The 25,332-nt window shown below is 40.1% G+C and overlaps 1 protein-coding gene across 3 annotated transcripts in view; it reads right to left on the reverse strand.

Moving 5' to 3' along the window:
• Window positions 1–25,332, reverse strand: part of MYRFL (myelin regulatory factor like) — a 180,448-nt gene that overhangs the window by 13,080 nt on the left and 142,036 nt on the right. For all 3 annotated transcript variants that reach the window (XM_040344013.1, XM_040344015.1, XM_040344016.1), the window contains one exon: window positions 10,310–10,418. In XM_040344013.1, coding sequence (XP_040199947.1) covers window positions 10,310–10,418 — 109 coding nt within the window. The remainder of the gene's footprint in view (window positions 1–10,309; window positions 10,419–25,332) is intronic.

Consider the following 25,332-nt stretch of genomic DNA (forward strand, 5'->3'; position numbering starts at 1 on the left):
TCTTTATGTTCTCTCCCTGGAGCCGTTTTTGTGTAGGATCCGCCTGAACCCAGACATTACTGGAGTTGGAGTGAGAGAGGAGCAACATAAAATCTCAGCTTTTGCGGACGATTTGCTCTTCTCCCTCACCAACCCTTTGGTTTCATTACCGAATCTTATCTGAGAATTTAAAATTTAAGGTCGATTATCCAATCTAAGGATCAATTTTAACAAATCAGAGGCAATGGGGGTAGGTCTTCTTCCTACCGAGAGGCTGCAGACCTTACAGATACATTTTAGATTTAAGTGGACAGATACAGCCTTGAAATATCTAGGAACATATATCCCCTCCAATCTATTACGAGTTTTTGAACTTAATTTTCCTCCCCTATTGACTAGAACACGCTTTCTATTAGAAACATGGAACTAGAGACTGTATTTGTGGTTTGCTAGATGTAATCTTTTAAAGATAAGTATCCTACCCAAGTATCTATATTTATTTCAGACTCTGCTGATCAAAATACCACCCCATTACTTTAAACATAGTGGAGGAATAGTGCTCCCAGATGTACTTAAATACTATCAGGCTGTACATATGGGGAGACTCATAGATTGGAATCGACACTCAATAAACAAACTCTGGGTTCAGATTGAACAAGAGCAAACGGATGTTTCACTGAAAGGGGCACCATGGTGTTATGATAAACTTTCGCTTGATCTAAAGAGGCATCCTGATGCGGGAGTCTGTTGGGAGCTGTTGCTAGTCCCATGAGCTCCACGAACTCCCCGAGTGATTGCTGACCCCCCCTCGCAAAACCTGCAGCCCGCTTGGAGCGATCGGTGCAAGCAGTGCATTAGTGAGTGCTCTTTCCCCCCTGTGTGCTCCCCCCCTTCTGCACCCATTCCGAGCGAGCGTCTGGTCTCTCTGCTTGGAGGCTGGAGCGCGGAGCAGAGGAGAGAGGAAGTCTGAGTGTCTGAAGCCTGAAGCCAGAGGCAGGAGAGTGGAGAGGAGAGGGAGTAGGAGTGAAGGGGCGAGCAGCGTGCGGTCGTCAACTACATAACAGTGCACAGCAGTGAATGGAGGACGGTGCACATAGCGAGAGCTGCTGAGAGAGACATCGAGGGGGATAGGAGAGAGGTGCCTTCCTGCGGGTCTCTGATTGCAGCCTCTGAACACAGTCACGCAGAGCACACCATATTGGGTATAGACTGTATCGGCATGATTGCATCAACAAAGCCCTAACCAGCCCTAAGCCACAGGCTCCTAAAGGAAAACAGCTTGTGTAAATTCAACTGTTAACCACGGGCTGTATTCCTCCTCTGAGGTTCCCCAGGTTACAACCGGCATAATACGGATTATTTCAGCAGACATTCAACTTCAGACAACTTCACTAAGAAAATCAACAAAGGGTGAGTCACCTCTATCTCCTTTAATGTTCATTACCTGAAGAGTTGTATTGGAGGGACTGCATTGGACTGTGACAATTTTTTTGTTTTTATTTCCCCAACGTGGGTATGTAACCAAGTCATATACGATTTTTGTTGCGGAATTGCTGTATTGCCATATTTTAAACGGCAAGATCATTGTGCTACTGCCTAAATTGCCTAAATTGTTGTATAGGACAGTATTATAATACAGCACACTATGATAAGCACCACATGGCAACATATATCAAGCATAAGGTGTGCGCAACAATACAGTTTGGATGCCCCCCCCAGGCAAGAAAGTGGGTCTTTAAAAAAAAAAAAAGAGCAAGAAATGCATGATACAAAATTTATTTTACCTAAAGTACTAGCATAATATAAACCCACTGTGGTTTTGGTCTTACTCTCACTCTGTTACTCCGCTGCTTAATTTGAATGGACTGATTAAAATCGCAAACTGAAAAGCTATCTGATCGGCCGATGAGGAAAAAAAAAAGGGAGAAAGGGAGAGGACGCAGGAAAACGCAGGGGAAAAAGTATAAAAGTGATAAGGGGAAAGGAGTAAAATAAATAAGGAAACATAAAACAATCGGAGAGTAGGAGTTTGCTATCGCTTTGGCGACTAGGAGGGGAATCTGTCAAAGAATTATCCTACCCTCACTACCTACCCTCACTCCCTTCAAATAGAGGGATTCCCTATCAGCTTTGGCTAGGGTTTGTCTGTTTTTTCACCTCTTTTCTGCGGTCTTCCCTATACCGGAGTAAAAAAGGAAGCAAGAATGAGAGGCAGACCTGTAAGGGGGGCTGCAGCAAATGCCCCCAAAATAAGCACCAGCCCGGGTTCTATAAAAAAATATATGACTCAAAACGGCAGTAAAGATAGCCGTAGCAAAATATTAGGGGCCAAAAGTAAAGTATCGGAGGGCCTACAGAAAAACGGTCTGAGAAGGCAATCTGAAATTGTTACAATTGCAGAGACAGTGGCTGAAGTAGAAGGAACATACGGAACCATAAAGTCATAAAGATCTACCTCCATCAAAAGGAGAGTTATCAGAGATGTTCGCGAGATTAGAACTATCTATCTCAGGGATGGAGCTTTCGTTAAAAAATGAAATATCCATATTACATGAGGACATGAATCATATACTAAGAAGAGTAGAAGAAACCGAAGAAAAATTGGATTACCAAGTGGCTGAAGTGACAGAGTTAAAGCAGATGAAGGAGTTACAGAGGGAACAAAGGAATATGAAGTACCGTTTGGAAGATCAAGAAAACCGGAGGATTCAAGGTTTATCGGATCAGCAAGGGGAAGATCTCCAAGAAAAATTGGATAAAGTATTCGGCCACATTTTGGGTAAAACAGAAAATAAAAAAATAAAATTCGAAAGAATCCATCGGATCTGAAAACCGGCAGAAATGGCAGGGGATATACCGAGAGACGTGATCGCGAGATTCCATAACTTTCAAGATAAAGATCAGATCTGGCAGAGCCTTAAATCTAATAAGCCCGCTATATACAATGAAATCAAGCTACAGATATTTCCGGACCTAGCAACTCCGACCCTCTCCAGAAGGAGAATATTAAAACCCCTACTTAAACATTTAAAAACGCACAGTATTCAATACTCCTGGGGTTTTCCATCATGTTTAATTGGGAGGAAAGAGGGCAGGTCCGCAACTTTAAGATTCACGGAAAACAGAAAGTTCTGCAAAAGATTGGTTATCCCACTGTTAGAGATTCCTGGCTGGAGTGAAACACAAGAGAAGACGCCCTATACAACTGAACAACAGACTTGGCACCTCATTTCAAGAAAGAAGAGAACGAAGCAATAAAGGAGATAGGCAGAGGGGGGGAATGTAGAAATAAGGAGGGAAAACAGAGTAAAAAAAAAAGGAGTACCACTGATGTGGGTGCCACATTATTGTTTTTTTTTGTGAGGGTGGCAGGAGGGGGGGGTGGGGTGGTAGGTGGTAATTGAAATATGAATGGGGAGTGGTGGGGTATGGGGGTTCTCCCCCACCAATTTTGGGGAGGGCAGCAGTCCCGGTGGAGACCCACTTTGAGAGCTCAACCTCCGGGGGGTGAACCGTAGGGCCAGATGGAGAAGGAGGGCCACAGATTTTTGGACATTGGGAAGGCCGCAATCCCCCATTTTGAGTTGGAAGGGGGTGGGTGTGGGGAGAGGGTTTGGGAGGGACGGTTAGTGGGAGGTTGGGGGGAGAGGGGGGCAGAAAGTGAGTTGGGGGAAGGGATTGGTGAGGGAGGGAGGGCGGGTATGGAGTGGGGTTCTCTCCTACTTAAAAGAAATAGGATACTGGATGTGGCAATGTACCAATGCCTATTGAAAACCTGCCAATACACTGAAAAGAACTACATGAACCAATAAGGATTAAACAGTAAAAAGGTGGGAGAGGGGAGGGCGATTACCCGGTAGATAAAATGGGTACTTTAAAAATGGTTTCGTATAATGTACAGGGGCTGAACACTCCCATAAAAAGGGGTAATATTCTGAGAGAACTAAAATATCTCAAAGCGGTTGTAGTACTACTACTACAAGAGACACATATCTTGCAGGATTCAAACCTTAAGATCTGCTCACACGACTACCCGCTATGGTACTATGGGGACTCTCCGACTAAACGTGCGAAGGGAGTCGCCATAGGTTTTGCCAGGGAAGTAAGATTTGTCCCTGGGGAGATAATAGTAGACCCAGAAGGGCGCTATCTTTTGCTCAGGGGCAAAATAAACGAAGTTGACTATTCTAAAGGGAATATCTATGGACCAAACAAAAACTCAATAAAATTCCTTAAGGGGGTAATCGAGAAGTTTATGGATTTTAAGAAAGGCAGGGTAATTATGGCCGGGAATTTAAATCTCTGTTTGGACACAGAAGTCGATTGTATGTCACGTGTGCAGCGGATTGAGAAAGCACAATGGAAATCACTTAAAAAGTAACTACACCAACATCAATTGATGGACGTTTAGAGAATACAACACCTGAAAATCCGTGACTAAACATTCCACTCCGCTGTACATGGGACGTACTCAAGAATCAACATATTTTTGGTGCATCATAGATCACTGGATGCAGTGACAGGTTCTGATATAGGAATAGTTACCTTGTCAGATCATGCCCCTGTATCAATTAACTTAAAAATAAAGGGAGTGCAAAAGAGAAATAATATCTGGAGACTTAATGTAGATCTAATACAAGATGTAGAGGTCGCAGACAGGATTAAAGAGGAGCTAGAGCTGTATTTTAAAACAAACAGCTCAGAACATATGTCAGAATAATTAGTATGGGAGGCTCACAAGGCCTATATTAGGGGAATACTGATTGCAATAGGAACAGCAAAAAAAATGGAGGAAATGTGATGAGTTACATAAAATAATCTTTGATCTTGAACAGCGTCATAAACAAACAGGTGATCATGAAGTTGAACGTACTGTCATTCTAAAAAGAGAGGAATTAAGAGATCTCATTGAACAAGAAAACAGAACGGCCTTCTATAGACTTAAGAAAGAGAGTTACCAATGGGTTGACTTGTCGGGAAAATACTTATCCAAAATGTTAAAAAAAAAATCGAGGTCTAACTTTATCAAAAGTATACAAACGGGTAAAGTTGGTAAGGTATACACAACCCCTGAAATCGCGAGAGTATTTCAAGAATATTATGGGAAGCTGTACTCGATAACCCAAAGTGACCCTCCAGATAAAGTAAAAAGGCGGTCAGATAATACTAAAAAACTACAAACAGAAATAGGTCTAAAAAAAATACCTGCGGATAAATTTAGTTCCCTAGAAGACCCCATTACGGAAGCGGAAATATGGAAAAATTTAAAGGAGTCCCCCACAGGGAAAAGTCCAGGCCCCGATGGGCTGACGACCGCATACTACAAGAAGTTTAGCGATATTTTGCTCCTCAAGAGGTGCTCCTATATGAATGGTATGGGCACTAATTGGGAGATTCGTCGCGAGGCATTGGAGGCCGCGATAACGATAATCCCTAAGGAAGGCAAGGATCCCTCTCTGTGTTCCAGTTACAGACCCATCTCCCTACTGAACGTTGACGTAAAGCTGTTCGCTAAAATATTAGCCGGCAGAATAAAGTCAATTATGAAGGATCTGGTGCATACCGATCAAGTGGGTTTTATCCCAGGCAGGGAAAGTAGGGATAATAGCATTAGAACGCTCCTACTGATACAGAAAAGAAAAGAAAGAAAATCCCCAGGTCTAATTCTGTCAATAGACGCTGAAAAAGCGTTTGACAGAGTAGACTGGGGATTTCTTCAGAACACAGAGGCTTATGGGGTGGGACCTAAGATGTTGGGGTGGATAAATGCTCTTTACAATCACCCAACTGCTAGAGTTAAAATAAACGGGACAGTATCTGGGTCATTTGAGATGTTTAATGGGACCTGGCAGGGTTTAGAAATAATCCTGACATCATGGGGATATAGATAGAAGAAGAGGAACACAAACTTGCGGTGTACGCCGATGATATTCTGCTTTACATAATGAACCCAACGATAACTCTCCCTAATTTATTAAAAACTCTTAAAACATATGGGGAGGTATCAAATTTCAAAATGAATCCCTTAAAATCGTAAATACTTAACATAAGCGTCAAAGCACAGGAGGAATGTAGATACAAACAAGACTTCCCATCTATTTAGGAGTCAATATAACATCATCACCTGAGTCAATTTACCGACACAATTACATCCCACTATTGAATGATATTAAAACGGATTTAAATAAAATCGCATCTAGACAGAGATCTATGCTAGGGAGAATAAACAGTTTTAAAATGCTAACCCTCCCCAAGATTGTATATAAAATACAAATGCTACCGATCTCACTCCCAGAAGCATACTTCAAAACATTAAAAAAGCTATTAGGTAGGTTTATATGGCAGAATAAAAAAACGTGCATAAGTATGGCAATATTAACAAGAGATAAGGCACATGGAGGTCTGGGGGTACCGGACATTAACACATATTACAAGGCTATTCATATGGCACGGGTGGTTGATTGGGTAAAAAAAAATAAAGAGAAAGGGTGGGTTAAATTGGTAAGTAGTATGAATAAGTCAATATTAGGGAAAGAGATTTGGATCCCGGCACATTTTAGACATCAAAACGAGCACATGCATACAATCACACTGACATCAATGTCAATTTGGGATAGGGTACACAAAAAGGAAAAATGGAGATATATTTCCCCACTAATTCCACTAAATGATACAAATTATTTTGCACCGGGGAAAGCGAGTTTGTTTGGTAATTGGATAAAAAAAAAGATGCACAATTAAGGGACATACTAAAAGAAGGCAAAATATGCACATAAGGAACTGATTATAAAAAAATAAATATTTGATCTAAACAGGTGGTGATATGCACAGCTGAAACATTTTGTGGAATCCCTCCCTTAGGCCGGAGGGTAATCTGCTCCCACTAGAGCGCTTGTGCTCAGCGCCAAACGGAAAGGGTGGGATGTCCCCGATTTATAAAATTTTGATTGGGTTAAAAATTTCAGGGCCACCACCGTATATTAAAAAATGGGAAGAGGCATTGGAAACAGTTGAAACTGAGATAGATGTTGGGAAAATATTAAAGTTGACGCATATCACATCAACCAACTGTGGTTTGATAGAAATGAATTACAAATGCCTAGCATGCTGGTATATAACCCTGGACATAGCACACCACTATCAAAGGGAAACCTCTACATTTTGTTGGAGGGGCTGTTTGGAACCGGCAACTATGTCACACTTATGGTGGACTTGTCCAAAAATTAAAACATACTGGAACAAAGTGATATTAGTAATAGAGGAAATTACTGGAACTAAAATACCAGAGGAGCCGTGGGTATGCCTGTTTCACGGGACAAAAATGCCTATCAAACAGTACATGAGAACCTTACTTCCCCATTTCCTAAACGCAGCGAAAGTTTGATTCCCAGACAGTGGAAGGATCCTAAGAGCCCTACAGTGAGGAACTGGCTATGTAAAATGAATGATATTTTTTATACAGAACAGCTAAGGTTTATGTGGGAGGAAGGAGAAGGGGGATTTAAACTGAAATGGCAAGATTGGGAAAAATATAAGCTGACACAGAGATTTGCAGACAGGATGGTATAGAGCAGGAAGGGCAATAGGCAAAGGGAGACATGACACAAGATGGTTGGTCGGAGAGAAGAGGGCGGGTAGGGCGAGGGGGGCTGGGTCTGGGTCAGGGTTTTCTTAAAACTGGAAAATAAAATATTTTTGTATATTTTTCTTGGGCCGGAACAGGCTCTTGGTCTGGGAATGAAATATTGTATGTACTTTATACCTAATAAAAAAAAAAAACGGCATCCTCTACAATGCGAATCTGCTCACAAGTGATTGTTACAAACCTATCTTTCGACAGTGGACTCGCCTCTGATGCCCATTCTTGGGAATCCAGAATTCCCCCCAGGCTTGAGAGCCCATCACTTTTCTATTATGCGACAAAATAATCGCTTTCGAGCATCGCATTTTTTAGTATCGGAAGGTTGGCCATCCATAACCGCTTTAATGGAACCTGCAGGCTTTTTCTGTTTACCCTTCTGGAATGCTCTGCAGCTTCACCATTTCCTTCAAACACTTAAGTCACCAGAGAGGTTCAGACGACAGTTAACCATATTTGAAGAATACTGCTCGAAGGAGGGAATTTTGTCACAAACACTTTAAAAAATGTATACTTTACTGATTTCCCCCGCGAAACAACCAAATCTATCGTGGATAGAGAAATGGGAGAGAGAGATGAACCGTAGCTTTACAATTAGCCAAAGACAAAATATGATTGAACTCTCGCTGAAATCATCTATTTGCACCAAGATTCAGGAGATGAATTATAAAATATTAACAAGATGGTATTATACCCCACAGAGGTTACATAAATGTTATCCTATAAGACCTGACTGTTGCTGGAGATGTATGGAGGAGGGAGGTACGATGTTACACATTTTTTGGTCATGTCCAAAAATAACATCTTATTGGAAGGCAGTACGAAATCTTATTCAAAGATTCACGGACTACTGGATACCGGAGGGTCCAGCTTTTTTTTTGCTACATGTCATGGATATCCCGGTCAAAAAATATAAAAAATCTATTTTATGACACCTAGTAAACGCTGCCAAAGCTTGTATCACACTTAGGTGGAAAAATACGTCACTCCCTATGGTTGGAAGCTGGCTCCATGAAGTGGAAGAGATAAATAAGATGGAAGACCTCACACTTTCAACACAAAACCAACAAGAAAAATATTCTGAGGTATGGAGACAGTGGAATATGTTTATTGCTTCTGACAAAGGTCTGATCTTGCTTAACTCAGGATGATCTGATACAAGTATCATAACTAGTAATCCATTACTTACTCAGGGTAGTCCCTTTCTTTCCCCTTAATCCCCCCCTCTTCCCCCCCTTAAAAAAATGTTTTATTTATTCCCCCCCTTTTTTTTCCCTGTTTTTGCACATAGCTTAGAAAATGGAAAAGGTATAGGGTGAATCCAGCGTATGGGGGTGGTCCCCCCGCTCGCTATAATATCAGCATGGTGGCCTCCTCAGGGGTGTATGGAGGCTGCTATGAAGAATGTGATTATTATCTGGTGTTTAAGGATTAGTGAACATATCTGTTATGTTTATATATGATTGTTATGAAAACCTGGATTCTCCCTTGGCGGTAGAAATAAAGTATTTTGAAAAAAAAAAAAAAAAAAGATAAGTCCATCAGTTCTGGTAAGAGTACCTCATTTGTTTACCGCATGAAGAGTGTGAGAATTTCAGCAGTCAACTGGTTATTCCTGTATTCTGTGCCATCTTATGGGAAGGATTGTGTTCACATTGTGTTCATTTTCACATGGAATCTTTTCACACCACTTATTGAAGCCTTCGGGTTTCCCATTAATATTTTTTCACTTTTGTTCACCATTTATTCATTTATTGTGGTATTTTCTAATATGTTTATTATTTACTATTGATTGTTTAGCGCTGCACTATATATTTTCCTTTCTTGTTTGACTTTGTTAGTTTAAGTGCTGGCAGCTTCTGCACACTACTTTGGTTCTAGCGCAGTTTTTTCCATAGTTTCCACTACTTGATTTTAGTAATACACTTATTTTTTTTTTTTTTGTAATAGATACATACATGCCTGAATTGGTGTTTTTTTATTATCTGGCTGGAGTTTACCTAGAAAGGTTTGGTGAAAAGCTGTGGCACTGAAGAGAGAGAGGGAGCGAGCAATAAAGAGCTTACAACTGCCTTTATGCATTTTTAGTGCTTTTTGCAGATTTGCACAACATAACTTGTTCCATAGGAAACCATGTTAAGTGCAAATCTGCAAAATGCAAAAAGCACAAAAAATGCATAGGTGTGAACCAGGCTTACTGTTATATGAGATTGCATAGTTTTCTTTAACTTCTGGAAAATATGACCTTGTTGTCTGATAAGGCTGGATTCACACCTATGCATTTTTAGTGCTTTTTGCATTTTGCAGATTTGCACTACAGAACACCATGTTAAATGGACTGTAGTGCAAATCTGCAAAATGCAAAAAGCACTAAAACTGCATAGGTGAGAATCAGCCTAAGTCAGGGCAAGTGACAAAATTATGTTTCCCATTAAAACAAATGAATAACTTCAGTTTGATAGATTTAGTTTGGTAAATGTATGTAAAAAGTGTCCACAATTTTCTTGAATGATCATGATTTTTCAGTTAATAATACCTAGCAATTACAGTTTCTTGCACCAAATAAGACATGGGAAATAAGTAAAAAAAAGTGACCCTATTGGATTTTAACATGCTGCCATAGCTGGTGCACTATTCTATGCACCAGTTTTTCTTTTTATTATTAGGGCAGTTTACACACACTCTTTTTACCTGAGTTGCCTCTGGAGAATCATCTCTTTTTTTCCTTACATGAATACGTCTGTTACAGATATTTCCCAGGATCACCTTACATTGGTAGATGATCAGTGGTTCTGTAGTACTAAAAGCAGAAATAGCATACAACACAAATTAATAAGGGGAAAAGCACAGCAATAATTATGATTGTCAGACAGATTACAGCTAATCTGCTATTTCAAGATAACATTAAATAAAGGCATAATAAACATATTAACATATAACTTTTGAAAGATTTGTATTTCCACTTATACATTTAAATGTAGAGTGGAATAGAGAAAGAATCATGATTAATGGGGCTGCACAGCTTGTTATCACAGAGTTAGTAAAAAAATTGAAAGTGGTATCAAATTCTGCGGGAGAGTGTCAGGGCTCTGGACCATCACTAAAGGTTTAAAAAAAAATTGTGACAGAACACAACAATCATTTAAAACACAGAGCGAAAACCACACAGATAGGCAATAAAATTTAAACGTTTGTCCCATTGGGATGAAGATTCTCCCCAAGAAGGCCTCCTTGATCGATTGACTTGCAAAAGGCATTTGATTCCGTATCGTGGACCTATCTTTTCCAGGTCCTGGAACTATGGTGCCTTGGTCCCCATTTCCTACAAGATCTGAGGTCTTTATACTCATACCCCCAAGCCCAAAATTACAGATTCTCTTACAATTTCTAAAGATACTTGCCAAGGCTGCCCGTTATCCCTGTTAATATTCGCCATTGCGTTTGAGACTTAAGCTATCGCTATATAAGAAAGTCTGCACTTTAAAATGTGTTAAGCGTGGCTCCTGAATTCATACGTTCACTTTGTTTGTGGATGATTTGCTTTTGTCTGTCACTTCCCCCTCATTTCTATTCCCAACATTCTTCATACTTTACATGATTTTGGAGAGATTTCTGGCCTCAGGGTGAATGAGACAAAGTTGACATGTTGAATAAAATGTGGGAGCATTTTCCTTTTATCTGGCAAGACATATCGCTCCTGTACTTATTAATTCCTCTTACCCCTTCAATGACTCTATCATCTTAACCATCGTGCACTATTTGAACACCTGTAAGAAGAAATTCTTAACTGGTTGCTTTTTGAACTTCCGTGGAATTAATACAGTGAAGACGACAATATTGTCCAGGCTTCTAGATTTTTTTCAATCCTTGGCAGTGCCAAGACTTTCAGATGTGATGCAGTTTCAATCGAAACTGATACACTGCATATAGGGAAAGAAGGGACATAGACTTGCAAAAAAGGTGTTGTTTTCCTCAAGGTCTAACAGGGGAATGGGGGTTCCTAACCTGTGGCTCTATTACCAAGTTTCTCAGCTGATGTACAGTATCTAAAAGTGAGTACACCCCCATATTTTTGCAAATATTTTATATATCTTTTCATGTGACAACACTGAAGAAAATACACTTTTCTACAATGGAAATTAGTGAGTGTACAACTTGTATAACAGTGTACAATGTATAACTCAACACACAGCCATTAAAGTGGATGTAAACTCGATTCATGAAATTTGAGCTGGGCACATATATCTGCAGTATTTTTATATCTCTCTTCAAGTCCTGTAGCTCTCTCCTGAACTGTTCCTCTGTTATCAGCCTGATAACTCCTGACAAATTTTCAGACTTTTCATACAAAAGCAGCCTAAATCTTCTGTCAGGGGTGGTTGTTAAAATAGATTAGCAGAGAGCTGCTCCTATTACAAAACACCTCTGAAGCCTCGTACACACGACCGAGGAACTCGACGGGCGAAACACATTGTTTTCCTCGTCGAGTTCCTTGTTAGGCTGTCGAGGAACTCGACAAGGCAAGTTTCTCCATTCCCGTTGAGGAAATAGAGAACTTGCTCTCTTTTTGGCTCGTCGAGTTTCTCGACAGTTTCCTCAACGAAAATGTACACACGACCAGTTTCCTTGGCAAAAAAATATCTCCCAGCAAGTTTCTTGCTGTTTTTTGCCGAGAAACTCAGTCGTATGTACGAGGCCTGAGAGTCTCTGCCTATGATGAGAGGGGGTGTGTGCCTTTCCTCCAATCGGCAATGTTAGCTATCTTGGCTGTATGCCCAGACATCACACTATGTGTTAACCAGGAAGGGAAAATCTCCTAACACAATCTCAACATTCTAAACAGTATACAAATGTAAAGACAGCAGATATAAATGTAAAACCTATGTAGGGAGATTGGTTTCATCCCTGTGTATCATCTGAGGCTGTTCAGTTCACTGGGTGTATGGAGGGTTTACATCCACTTTAATGTCTAAACACCTGGATACAAAATGAAAATGTCCAAATTGGGCCCAAAGTGTCAATATTTTGTGTGGCCACTATTATTTTCCAGCACTGCCTTAACCCTCTTGGGCATGAAGGTCACCAGAGCTTCACAGATTGCCACTGGAGTCCTCTTCCACGCCTCTATGGTGACATCACGGAGCTGGTGAATGTTAGAGACCTTGCCCTCCTCCACCTTCCATTTCAGGATGCCCCACAGATGCTCAATTGGGTTAAGGTCTGGAGACATGCTTTGCCAGTCCATCACCTTTACCATCAGCTTCTTTAGAAAGGCAGTGGTCGTCTTGGAGGTGTGTTTGGGGTGGTTATAATGTTGAAATACTCCCCTGTCTCAAAAAAGAGAGGATTGTGCCCTGCTTTAATATGTCACAGTACATGTTGGCATTCATGGTGCCCTCAATGAACTGTAGCTACCCAGGGCCAGCAGCACTCATGCATCCCCAGGCCATGACACTCCCACCACCATGCTCAATTGTAGGCAAGACACACTTGTCTTTGTATTCCTCACCTGGTTGCCGCCAAACACGCTCGAAACCATCTGGACCAAATACGTTTTACCTTGGTATTATCAGACCACAGGACATGGTTCCAGTAATCCATTGTCTTAGTTTGCTTGTTTTCAGCAAACTGTTTGCGGGCTTTCTTGTGCATCATCTTTAGAAGAGGCTTCCTTCTGGGATGATAGCCATGCAGACAAATTTGATGCAGTGTGCAGCATATGGTCTGAGCACTGACAGGATGACCCCCCACCCATTCAACCTCTGCAGCAAAGCTGGCAGCACTCATACATCTATTTCCCAAAGACACCATCTGTATATGACGCTGAGCATGTTGAACTTCCAGTGACCATTATGAGAGAGTGAGAGCAATAACACCAAATTTAACACACCTGCTCCCCATTCACACCTGAGACCTTGTAACACTAACGAGTCACATGACATCAGGGAGGGAAAATGGCTAATTGGGCACAATTTGGATTTTTTTGGACTTGGGGGTGTACTCACTTTTGTTGCCAGTGGTTTAGTAATTAATGGCTGTGTGTTGAGTTATTCTGAGGGGACAGATAATTTACACTGTTATACAAGCTGTACACTCACTAATTTACATTGTAGCAAAGTGTTATTTCTTCAATGTTGTCACATGAAAATATATAATAAAATATTTACAAAAATGTGAGGGGTGTACTCACATTTGTGAGATACTGTAACTTTCAGTTGTCTACTCCAGAAGGAGGAAACCTGATTGGATGAGTATAGAGCAGGGGTCCTCAAACTTTTTAAACAGGGGGCCGGTTCACTGTCCCTCAGACCGTTAGAGGGCCGGACTATAAAAAAAACTATGATCAATTTCCTATGCACACTGCACATATGTTATTTTGAAGTGAAAAAAACAAAATGGGAACAAATACAATATTTAAAATGAATAAGAACAATGCAAGCTCCCCAATCATCATTACATCATCATCATCATTAAAAAATCATCAGCTCCACCATCATCATCATTACAAAATCATCATTACAAAATCATCAGCTCCGCCATCATCATCATTACAAAATCATCATTACAAAATCATCATTACAAAATCATCAGCTCCGCCATCATCATCATTACAAAATCATCAGCTCCGCCATCATCATCATTACAAAATCATCACCTCCATCATCATCATCATTACAAAATCATCAGCTCCGCCATCATCATCATCATTAAAAAATCACGCGGGCCGTAGTTTGAGGACCCCTGGTTTAAACCCCCCCCCCCGCCCACCATCATTATCGTAAGCCAGGCCCCCCCCCCTTCATCATCATTAAAAACCCATCAGCTCCCCTTACCATCGCAAGCCAGCCCCCCCACCCCCCATCATCATCATCATTATTAAAATAATCTTTAGCTCCCCTCACAATATAGCCCCCCCCCCCCATCATCATTAAAAATAAACTTTAGCTCCCCTCACAATCTCAAGTCACCCCCCCCCTCCCCCCCAATCATCATCATCATCGTTATTAAAAATTAACTTTAGCTCCCCTCACAATCGCAAGTCACCCCCCCCCCCATCATCATCATCATCATTATCATTAAAAATAAGCCAGCCCCCCCCCCCCCCCATTGTAAGCACCTCACAGCCTCCTTACTGTTTTGTGCTGTGTCAGTCTGGCTGTCACGATGCTCCCCCACTGTTCTGGCACGCTGTGTTAAATGTCCCGCCCTCCTCCTCCTCCTAGACTAGCTTGTGTGACAGACAGCACGCTGGCTCTATCACACGAGCTAGTCTTCTAGGAGGAGGAGGAGGGCGGGACATTTAACACAGCGCGCCGGAACTGTTAACGCTGTGTCACGGAGATCTCCGTGACACAGCGGGATTGCTGTGTAACCGGTCGGCATTGCCTGTCAGGGACGGGCGGGCCGGTTTAAAGTCCCCCGCGGGCCGCATGTGGCCCGCGGGCCGTAGTTTGAGGACCCCTGGTATAGAGCATCAAGCTATTCCACCTTTCATGATAGATTTTATGTTGTGGAAACCTCCTAGGCAGTGACCTTCAATCATAGCTCCAATATTGTCACACATTGGCTTTATAGGGCAGGCTATGAAGCCACAGGAATTTGATCTCAGAATTCACCCCACTAGCTTGCTTATTTAATAACTCTAACTTTCTTCCAGGTCTAGATGCTAGAGCATTCAAAAGGGGTCCTAATAAAGGGCTGTATCATATAGGGCACTACTTCACTCCAGCTGGATCCTTCGCACTATGCCATTCTGTCTCTAAATTAAAAATGTCCTAATCAGAAGTTTTTCACTTTCATGACATTACTATCTTACCCTTCAGAACCCCCCTCCCGTACAAATTATGAGAAATGGTGTACTAAAGCTATGGGCCAAATAGAGGGTACATTCTTTAATTATACAGGCTTCTATTAAGCTCCTCACAAAAGGGTCTCTTGAATGATGTGGCTTTAGACAGCTGGCAACAGCGATTCTAGGTTTCCTTTCGAGGGACTCTGATTGTTTCTCCAATAGAAGCTAAGGTTAAACTTTTTGACTAACTTTAATGTGAACCAAGGCTTGAGCTAATCTGATCAGCAGCTAAAGGAAACATTTGCTGGAAGTTATTTCTACTAAGGAGGTAAGAACATATACACAGTAACAGAACACACCAATTACAGTAGCATCCATCAATTAGCAATGTTCAGCAGGCTTAAACAGTGAAATCTAACCAAATACAACCATTTGAATGCAACACTGGCAATGAAGAGGAGGAAAAGAGGCTTACCAGTCGGTCAGCTTCCTCTGGGCCACTGGTGCGCGCACATAATATATATATATATATATATATATATATATATATATATATATATATATATATATATATATATATATATTGTGACAGGAAGTCAGGTAAATCTGTGGGTGTTGTCACAGACGGGACACACATTTCTGCCTTTGTTAGACAATACACCAATTGTTATTAGGCGTCGGCTGCAAAAGTGGCCAGAAGAGGTCTAAGGGCATTGGAAAACTTCAGCTGTTAAGAATGAGGCAATTAAGGCCTCTATAAGTAATCCAGAGGATTACCACTGAATTGCTGCATCCTGAGGCTTTGTGAATAAGGAGAGCAGTGTACTGAAAGTCTTCTGAGGAGGAGAGGATTAATTTTTCTGTGTGATAAAAATCAAAAGACTATTGTTTTTCTGCTGTATGACCAGCAGTGTCGGCCCAGCACTAGGCTGTGCCAGACTCCCTAGATAGGTTCCTGTGTGGTGAAGGTAGACGCCCCAAGTGGCCAGGGTTTATTTTATGTTTGATTTTGTTTATGCTGTTTGGATGTTTGCACTTGTTTCCAGCAAGATGGACGAATAAACCAAAATCGTTGTTTTTCAACCGTCTTCGACTGCCTTTCTGTATAAATTCAGTGTGTAGTGAACCCATCCAGGGGGTCACACACCCCCTACCGAGCTAACCCCTTACACATGGTGGAGAATGCGGGCAATTAAAATAAACCCTGGCCACTTGGGGCATCTACCTTCACCACACAGGAACCTATCTAGGGAGTCTGGCACAGCCTAGTGCTGGGCCGACACTGCTGGTCATACAGCAGAAAAACAATAGTCTTTTGATTTTTATCACACAGAAAAATCAATCCTCTCCTCACCTCCTCAGAAGACTTTCAGTACACTGCTCTCCTTATTCAAAAAGCCTCAGGATGCAGCAATTCAGTGGTAATCCTCTGGGTTACTTATAGAGGCCTTAATTGCCTCATTCTGAACAGCTGAAGTTTTCCAACGCCCTTAGACCTCTTCTGGCCATGTTTGCCGGCGACGCCTAATAACAATTGGTGTATTGTCTAAACAAGGCAGAAATGTATGTCCCGTCTGTGACAACACCCACAGATTTACCTGACTTCCTGTCACAATATATATATATATATATATATATATATATATATATATATATATATATATATATATATATTAAAAACTAAGCCTCCCCCATCTGATGATGATGATAATAGCCTCAGAAAGCAAATGGTTTCCTTAATTAAAGGAAAGCAGTAAGGAATCCTGGATTGCTGAGAAATTCTGGTGCAGTGGTTTCAGTTGTCTTCTGATAGCAGTGGTTGGGCCCATGAGTAGTGTCAAGTACTTATAGGACAATGAAGTTAAACAATGGTACTGCTTGCAATAGTGGGTTCTCAGTAACTGAGGTGTAAAGGTGTTTGCATGCAGTGTCTCTAGAATGATGGATGAAAGAAAGAGGTTGGCCATTTTCCCGCTCACTAATCCTGTGGATTAAACCCCCTCCAAGGAGACAGGGTGCCCTGTGCAGGCTCCTGAGTGTCAGTAGGGAGTTGCAGGATAGCCACCCTGTAGGCAGACAGTGGTACTGGAACAGTGACTGATGCGATGAGATCTGTGGAGATGTGTGAACCGGCTCCATAGAGAGCCGGTCACAATCTCCTGCTATGAGAATTGGGTGCAGAGAAACCCGCATCCAATTTGCATAGGTGTGAACCCAGCCTTAGGAACCATCAGTGCAGAAATGCAAGTGTCCCGGTGTTACAAATAATCAAATATCTCTTTTTGTTTCACCATCCTAATACCAAATGCTTCCCCTGCTGATAACAGTGTTTTCTTTAACCTCATCAGTCAGTATTTTACCATACTTCAACTGGTCATCTTGGCATTTATGTTGTTTTATACACTTATTTAAAGAACTATACAAAGCAATATTTAACATGAATCCATGGGCAAATAAGAAAGCAACTACCTTTTAAGGGAAAACAAATTGGGGTCCCCATAAGTCAGGCACAGGGATAGAGGGAAATGCCAATACCTTTCTTCCTGGCAAAATTGAGGGATAAGCCCCTTTGGTGAACATACATAAATAAAAATCCAAGAGAACATCTATTCCTTCTTTATTTTAATATATAGGTATTTTAGTGTGGTTTGTTTCTCTGTTAAAAAGTTTTCCAATTATGTCCTGCTCTGGCATAGCTGCTTAAAGTGTAAGTAACCCCCCCCCCCCCCCCTGTCGTTTTCAGCCAAGGAAGCTGCCATCTTTGCCTCTGTTTAATCTACAACTGCCACATGATTCTGCACATGTGATCAGTTATGACACCAGCCATTGGATGGTTTGACAGCTTGGTTGAGAGCAAAAGCATCCCATTGCCATTTCCGAAAATGAAACTGTTTTATGGATGGGTTTACTTCCATTTTAATGATGGAGAAAGTGATGGGAAATCTCCACAACAAGAACAAGAACATCCATAAGAACCCAGCATGGGTTCTAATTCATCCTCAATTGGTAAAAATAAAAGAAAAAAAGATTTTATTTGCATAAAGTTACAGATTTGCACACAGGAATTCCCTTATATTGGGAGTCCTAGATCACTCACAAACACATCAAAAGGTACATGCAGGCATCTCAGGGTACGTGCTTTTCATTACAACTGGTGCTTTAGAATGTTTAGTGAATTAAATAATTCACAAAAAAAAAATGTAATCACCTAGTAATACCATGAAGAAACATACTAAGCCATCATTTCCATCAGGAAATGTCATGTAACAAGTTAACGCCTTTGGTATTAAAAATAAATTTGTTTCTCTGAGATTTAGTACAATAGCTTTATGTCACATAGCATCCTATACTAGTTGACATGCTATTGGTGCAAGAGACCTGACCATAATTCCTTACAATAGAAATGGGTGAGATGACAACTGGGTCAAGGGCTCTCCTGAGTGTTCTTCTATAGAGTATAGTAAAGCTCACATCAAAGTGGGGATTGAACTATACGCGTCTCTGTGCATAAATTAACAAAACAGTAGCAGTCACTGGGATTTAAATGAGAAAACAAATAGATTGCAATGTGTCAAGGGAATGAAAAGTCTGAGTAATTGAACAATGAAGACGATTATTGCAAGTAACAACAAAGCCAACTTTTAGCACAAGTAAGGCTGTGACTAATAGTTTTTTTTTGTCACATGAAAAGGCATAGCAAAACATAGGTAGTGACACAGATTATGATAGGTATTTACTTTACAACTGGTCTAGGCTTTGCACTGTGTTTAATGTGAAATAGTCTTTCAGGTTTAAAGTCAAATCTTATGCCGCGTACACACAACCTTTTTTTGGGTTCTAAAAAATGACGTTTATTTTTTATGTCATTAAAAACGATTGTGTGTGGGCTTCAGAGCATTTTTAGGGTTCTAAAAAGTAGGCAATTTTTTTTTCGAACATGCTCTATTTTTTCACGACGTGTTTAACATTGTCTTTTTTAAGGTTGTAAAAAATGGTCGTGTGTGGGCTTTAACGACGTGAAAAATCCGTGCATGCTCAGAAGCAATTTATGAGACGGGTAAAACTACCATTCGTGATGGAGTAAGCACATTCATCACGCTGTAACAGACAGAAAAGCACAAATCGTCTTTTACGAACACAAAATCAGCTAAAAGCAGCCCAAAGGGTGGCGTCATCCGAATGGAACTTCCCCTTTATAGTGCCGTAGTACGTGTTGTACGTCACCACGCTTTCCTAGAGCATTTTTTTTTCACAATCATGTGTAGGCAAGGCCGTTTTAATGATCAGGTAGACCCTTAAAAAACGTAAAAAAAAAATGTAACCCGAAAACGGTCATGTGTACGCGGCATTACAGTTGGCTGCCCAAGTTTGCTGGATGAGTTATTAAAACTACAGACAAAACGGTTGGAAATCCTTTCCTTTATAAGGGGCAGCCTAATTTGCACCAGATATTTGGCTGAATATGCTGGAAACTAGTATTTTCACCAAGATAAAAACAGATTGGCTTGACGTAGATCAATATTTTTTAAGAAAAACAAAATGAAAGTTTCAATTATATACAGTATGTACACGGGAAAACCATATATTGTCACTACATACTTGAAATATCTCCCATTTTGCATTTGTGCCTAATGCCGCGTACACACGTCCGTTTTTAATGTCATGGAAAAAACAACATTTTTATCGATGTGATTCTTGTCAAGCCTGCCTTGCATACACACGATCGTGAAAAAAAAATGCAACACATACGACAACACGTACGACGGCACTATAAAGGGGAAGTTCCATTCGGATGGCGCCACCCTTTGGGCTGCTCTTGCTGATTTCGTGTTACCGCGTGTTAGTAAAAGTTTGATGAGACGATTCGCGCTTTTCAGTCTTCGTGATTTTTAGTCTGTTACAGCGCACCCGTCTCATAACTTGCTTCTGAGCATGCGCATTTTTTTCCTGTCGTTAAAGCGTACACACAATCGTTTTTCACGACGAGAAAGACGATGACGACGTGAAAAACAATGAGAAAAAATAGAACATGTTCTAAATTTTTAATGGCCATTTTTCACGTCATGAAAAATGCTCTGGAGCCTACACACGACCGGTTTTAACGACCAATTAAAAAAATTGAATTTTTTCACGTCACGAAAAACGGTCGTGTGTACGCAGCTTTACTGTTTTTTTCCCCCACAATGTATGTTTATCAATCAGCTAACTCATTGAAATTAAAAGTTATCTCACCATTTGATAAACAGATAGGCTGGTTAAATTGTAACTATGGACATAATAAATTTGTGAACTGGTGGATTCCCGTCATTTTACTCAGTACAGAGCCCGTGCTTTTTAACGTGTGATGGTATGTATTCAGTTGTTGCTCCGACACAGGCAGTCAAGTGTTCTTCGTACCACTTTAAACACCTGGAAGAAGGTGAGGGTGTGAACATACCTCACTGTATTCTATGGTACAAGCAGCTTTCAAACTATAACCAGGTGCCAGTGGGGACCAAGGAGTTCAAAGAGTCATGGCAGAACAGAGAACCCATAGTATGAAACGGCTCCTTCGTGGCAATCTTTAAGGAACAGTTTCCACTGTATGCTATGAGGACTGCTGGCGGTCCTGGATACAGTGTACGTTTTCTTACGATCTTGGTAGATCTCTATACCCAAGAAGTGACTTGACCCGTGGGGTTTCCCTTTGAGGTGATCAGACAATTCACCAAGAGGTGGCCGTTTTGGTGAACGTATCACTGGATTTTTGCTGCATGGCACATATTGGAACACATTTTCCGCAAAAAGTGGATCCTTGCCTCATTTATTAAAATTTGACTGGAACTTTTTTCACACATTTTTCCTTTCATTTACCATTGTAGGTGTGAGATCACTATTCTAACAGTTGCAGCTGTTCATTGGTTTATTCTGATTCTTTTTTTCTAGTTTACAATATTCACATTATTTACACATAGTAGCGCTTAAGTACTATATATACAGCCTCAAAACCTTAATGACTTGGAAAGGATCTGCAAAGAGGGGTAGGCCAAAATCTCTCCTGAGTTATGTACAAACATGGTGGCCAACTACAAGAAACGTCTGATCTCTGATTGCCAACAAAGGTTTTGTCATCACGTACCAAGTCATGTTTTATGATGGGGTTGAATACTTATTTCACTCATTAAAATAGAAATCAATTTATAATTTTTTTGAAATGCGTTTTTTTTATGTGTTGTTATTCTGTCTCTCACTGTTAAAATATACCTATCATTAAAATTATAGACTACAGGGGATCAAATACTTTTTTCCCTCACTGTTGTTGGTTTTGCCAGTTTGGCCCAGACAAACTGTTTTTTTCTTCCCTAAATTATTATTGATTATTGACATTAAAAAGAAAATACTAACTGTTGCGGTATGATGAGTGAGAAGATTCACAGTATACAGAAGTATAAGGTAATGTATGTGAATATGGAAAATTCAAACAATATCTGTACATTTATAATGGAAGATTAAAGAATCACATAAAATCTTAAATTAAACGAATGGTATGGAATAATAATGAATGATAATAAAGATTATATTATCAATAATAATAATAATATAAAGGAATTTTTAAGCTTTAACCGTCCATCTACCATCATGGTGTAGATATGAAAATCAGGGATATGGGAAAGGGAAAAGAGAAAATAAAGAAAGGACCAGAGAGGAAGACAAGAATGAGGACCAAGAGAGTGACCATCAATATGAGTAAGTAATTAGATCATAAATGTAACAAGGATTTATCAAAGTCTCGTGGGTGGTATGACTTAATCTAAGGAGATCAGATTTTCTCAAATTTATGGATTTTTTTGTGAAGAATGCTAGCAAGTTTTTATATGATATACCATATCATCTTGTTTTTAACTAAAGTAGAAGTAGGTAAGGAGGGCCACTAACATTTTGCTAAAGTTTGTTTGGCTGCAGTAAATAGGAATGTGAGCAGATGGAACTGGTCATTAGTGTAATTGGGCGTTTTCCGATTTAACAATGCCTCCTTTGGATATTTTTGTAGTTTTATACCCAATAGTGTAGGTATCATTCAGTAAACGTTAATCCGGAAATGTTTAAATTAGGGGCAATCCCACCAGATGTGTAGGAGTATGCTGGTTGTTTGGCAGCTTTGTAAACATTTATCAGAGATGGGAGAGTTAATTTTAGCCAGACATTGGGGAACCATACAGTATATCAACGCATCAATAATTTATAATTAGATTCAATTGCTGTTGTATTAGTTGAGCAATGTGCTGTGGTATGCCAATTATGGTGCCATTCTTTTTCCCCTTACCTCTCACCTAGATCTTCCTTCCATTTCATCATATTTGAATCTGGGAAGGAGGCATATCTTCCAAGGATGGATGTAAAAATTATGGTGATAAGCCCTTAAGCATTAGGATTATGAAAACAGAATTTCCCAAAAGGGGTTAGGGTTCGAAGTGAAGAAAAGCTAATACCGTGTCACAAAATACTTAATTTGGAGATATCTGGAGATTTCCCAAAAAGTTAAGTTGTATAGTGTTTTCGTAGCAGAGAGGTCTAAAACATTTGTGAGAAAAAAACAAGATGCGCTACACATAATAAAAATGAAAATACCCAAAACGAATAAAATTAATTGTCCGTGAGTAATGTGAAGAATTAAAATGTACGACAAGATATCAAAAAAAGTCCTTGATAAAAACAATAAGTCCTTTCACCAGTGAATAAGAAAAGAAAAATCCATGATGATAAAGTGACAATCCAATAAGAAGGAACCTCCACCAAACGAGTAATGAATCTGCTTACCAGATTCCCGGTGGTCTCTTAGTTAAAAGAAGACCCCAGGTAGCATGAAGACTGATACTTTTGGAAAGTAAAGGCCTGTGTGGACGATCCGGATGTTGATCTCTGTTACACTCCCGTGTTGGAGGATACGATGACCATACCACATAAAAAACATAGGGGGCCACAATAGTGTAAATCCGTATAAAAATTATTTTATTTAAAAGTAAAGACAAAAACACACTTACAGATTAGCAGTGTTTGAAAGGCTTGTCAAGCTGGAGCTCCGGCCGGAAGCAGACCAGACAACCCATCAATGGTGTGGAAATAAGTGCAGTCAACGGGGGGTGATACCGATGTAGATGCACGTTAGGGCGGAACGTGCATCTACATCGGTATCACCCCCCGTTGACTGCACTTATTTCCACACCATTGATGGGTTGTCTGGTCTGCTTCCGGCCGGAGCTCCAGCTTGACAAGCCTTTCAAACACTGCTAATCTGCAAGTGTGTTTTTGTCTTTACTTTTAAATAAAATAATTTTTATACGGATTTACACTATTGTGGCCCCCTATGTTTTATGTGGTATGGTCATCGTATCCTCCAACACGGGAGTGTAACAGAGATCGACATCCGGATCGTCCACACAGGCCTTTACTTTCCAAAAGTATCAGTCTTCATGCTACCTGGGGTCTTCTTTTAACTAAGAGACCACCGGGAATCTGGTAAGCAGATTCATTACTCGTTTGGTGGAGGTTCCTTCTTATTGGATTGTCACTTTATCATCATGGATTTTTCTTTTCTTATTCACTGGTGAAAGGACTTATTGTTTTTATCAAGGACTTTTTTTTGATATCTTGTCGTACATTTTAATTCTTCACATTACTCACGGACAATTAATTTTATTCGTTTTGGGTATTTTCATTTTTATTATGTGTAGCGCATCTTGTTTTTTTCTTATGTTACCACTGTTTTTATATATCCAGTAAGGTGCAGCTTCACTTTATCACATTTGAGTATCACTTTAGTAGTATTTATTTTTCTACCACTTATTATATTAGCGCAGTTGCTCTCCCATTTTTTCCTTAAAACATTTGTGGATGATATTAGGTCATAAATTCTGTATATGTATGTATGTAGGTTGGAGATACCCTAAAGTGAAAATTGGATTGCGTGTAATAGTAATAAGGGGAATAAGAGAACATAAGGTTCCCATTGAATTTAAAATTGTCCCAGATTCAAAGGCAGTGTTTATTAATGGGTTTAGAAACCATTTTATGGAATCGTTTGGGTAACCATAGAATAGTCTCAATGGATATAGGATCAAATATAGATGCTACAATGCAGGCCCAAAGAGGGAAGTCTTTATAGTTATGATATGCTGTAAGTTGAGCTATTTGCGCTGAAGAGTTGTAAAATGTTACATTTGGGACTGCAAGATCCTCCTGTGTCTTTTAGCTGAAAGAGAGCTTTACGATTGACTCAGGGTTTAACCTTGTTCCAGATAAAGGCAAATATCAGGTTTTGAATTGATCTCAATATGCGGGAGGGTATCCTAACTGAGTACACAAAATAAATTTAGCAATTTAGGGAGGATAACTATTTTATCAACGATATGTGTCCCACTCCCAGCCACAAGATCTGGTATGTTTTCCGGGTCTCAAGAAGGGTGTGCAAATTTCGTATGACAGAAGGGTAGTTGGCAGCATATAGAGATGCATAAGATGAAGTAAGATTGACACCTAAGTAGGGTAATGAGGTATTTTCCCAGGGGAAAGAAAAGTTTGTATTGATATGGGAGAGAGTTTTAACAAGGAGATTAATATTGAGAGCTTTAGATTTGTCATTATTGATGTGTAGGCCAGATATAGTTTGAAAGTTATTCAGTTCATTTCAGAAGTTAGGGAAAGTAGTAAGAGTTTGTTATGACCATAACTGCAAATTCAAAGCCTTTGATATTCATGTTATTTCTTGGAGAAATTGCTAAAGGTTCAATGACGGGTACAAATAGTGGTGAAAGAGGACATCCGTGTCTATACCTCTCTGAATTTCTAAATAAGATGAGCGAAAACCAGTATAGTGGACAATAGCTTGTGGTTTATTATAAAGGGAGTTTACCCATTTACAAAAAATGGGGTCTAAAACCCAATT

The sequence above is a fragment of the Rana temporaria genome, chromosome 3 (assembly GCF_905171775.1).
Source record: "Rana temporaria chromosome 3, aRanTem1.1, whole genome shotgun sequence".
NCBI lineage: Eukaryota > Metazoa > Chordata > Amphibia > Anura > Ranidae > Rana > Rana temporaria.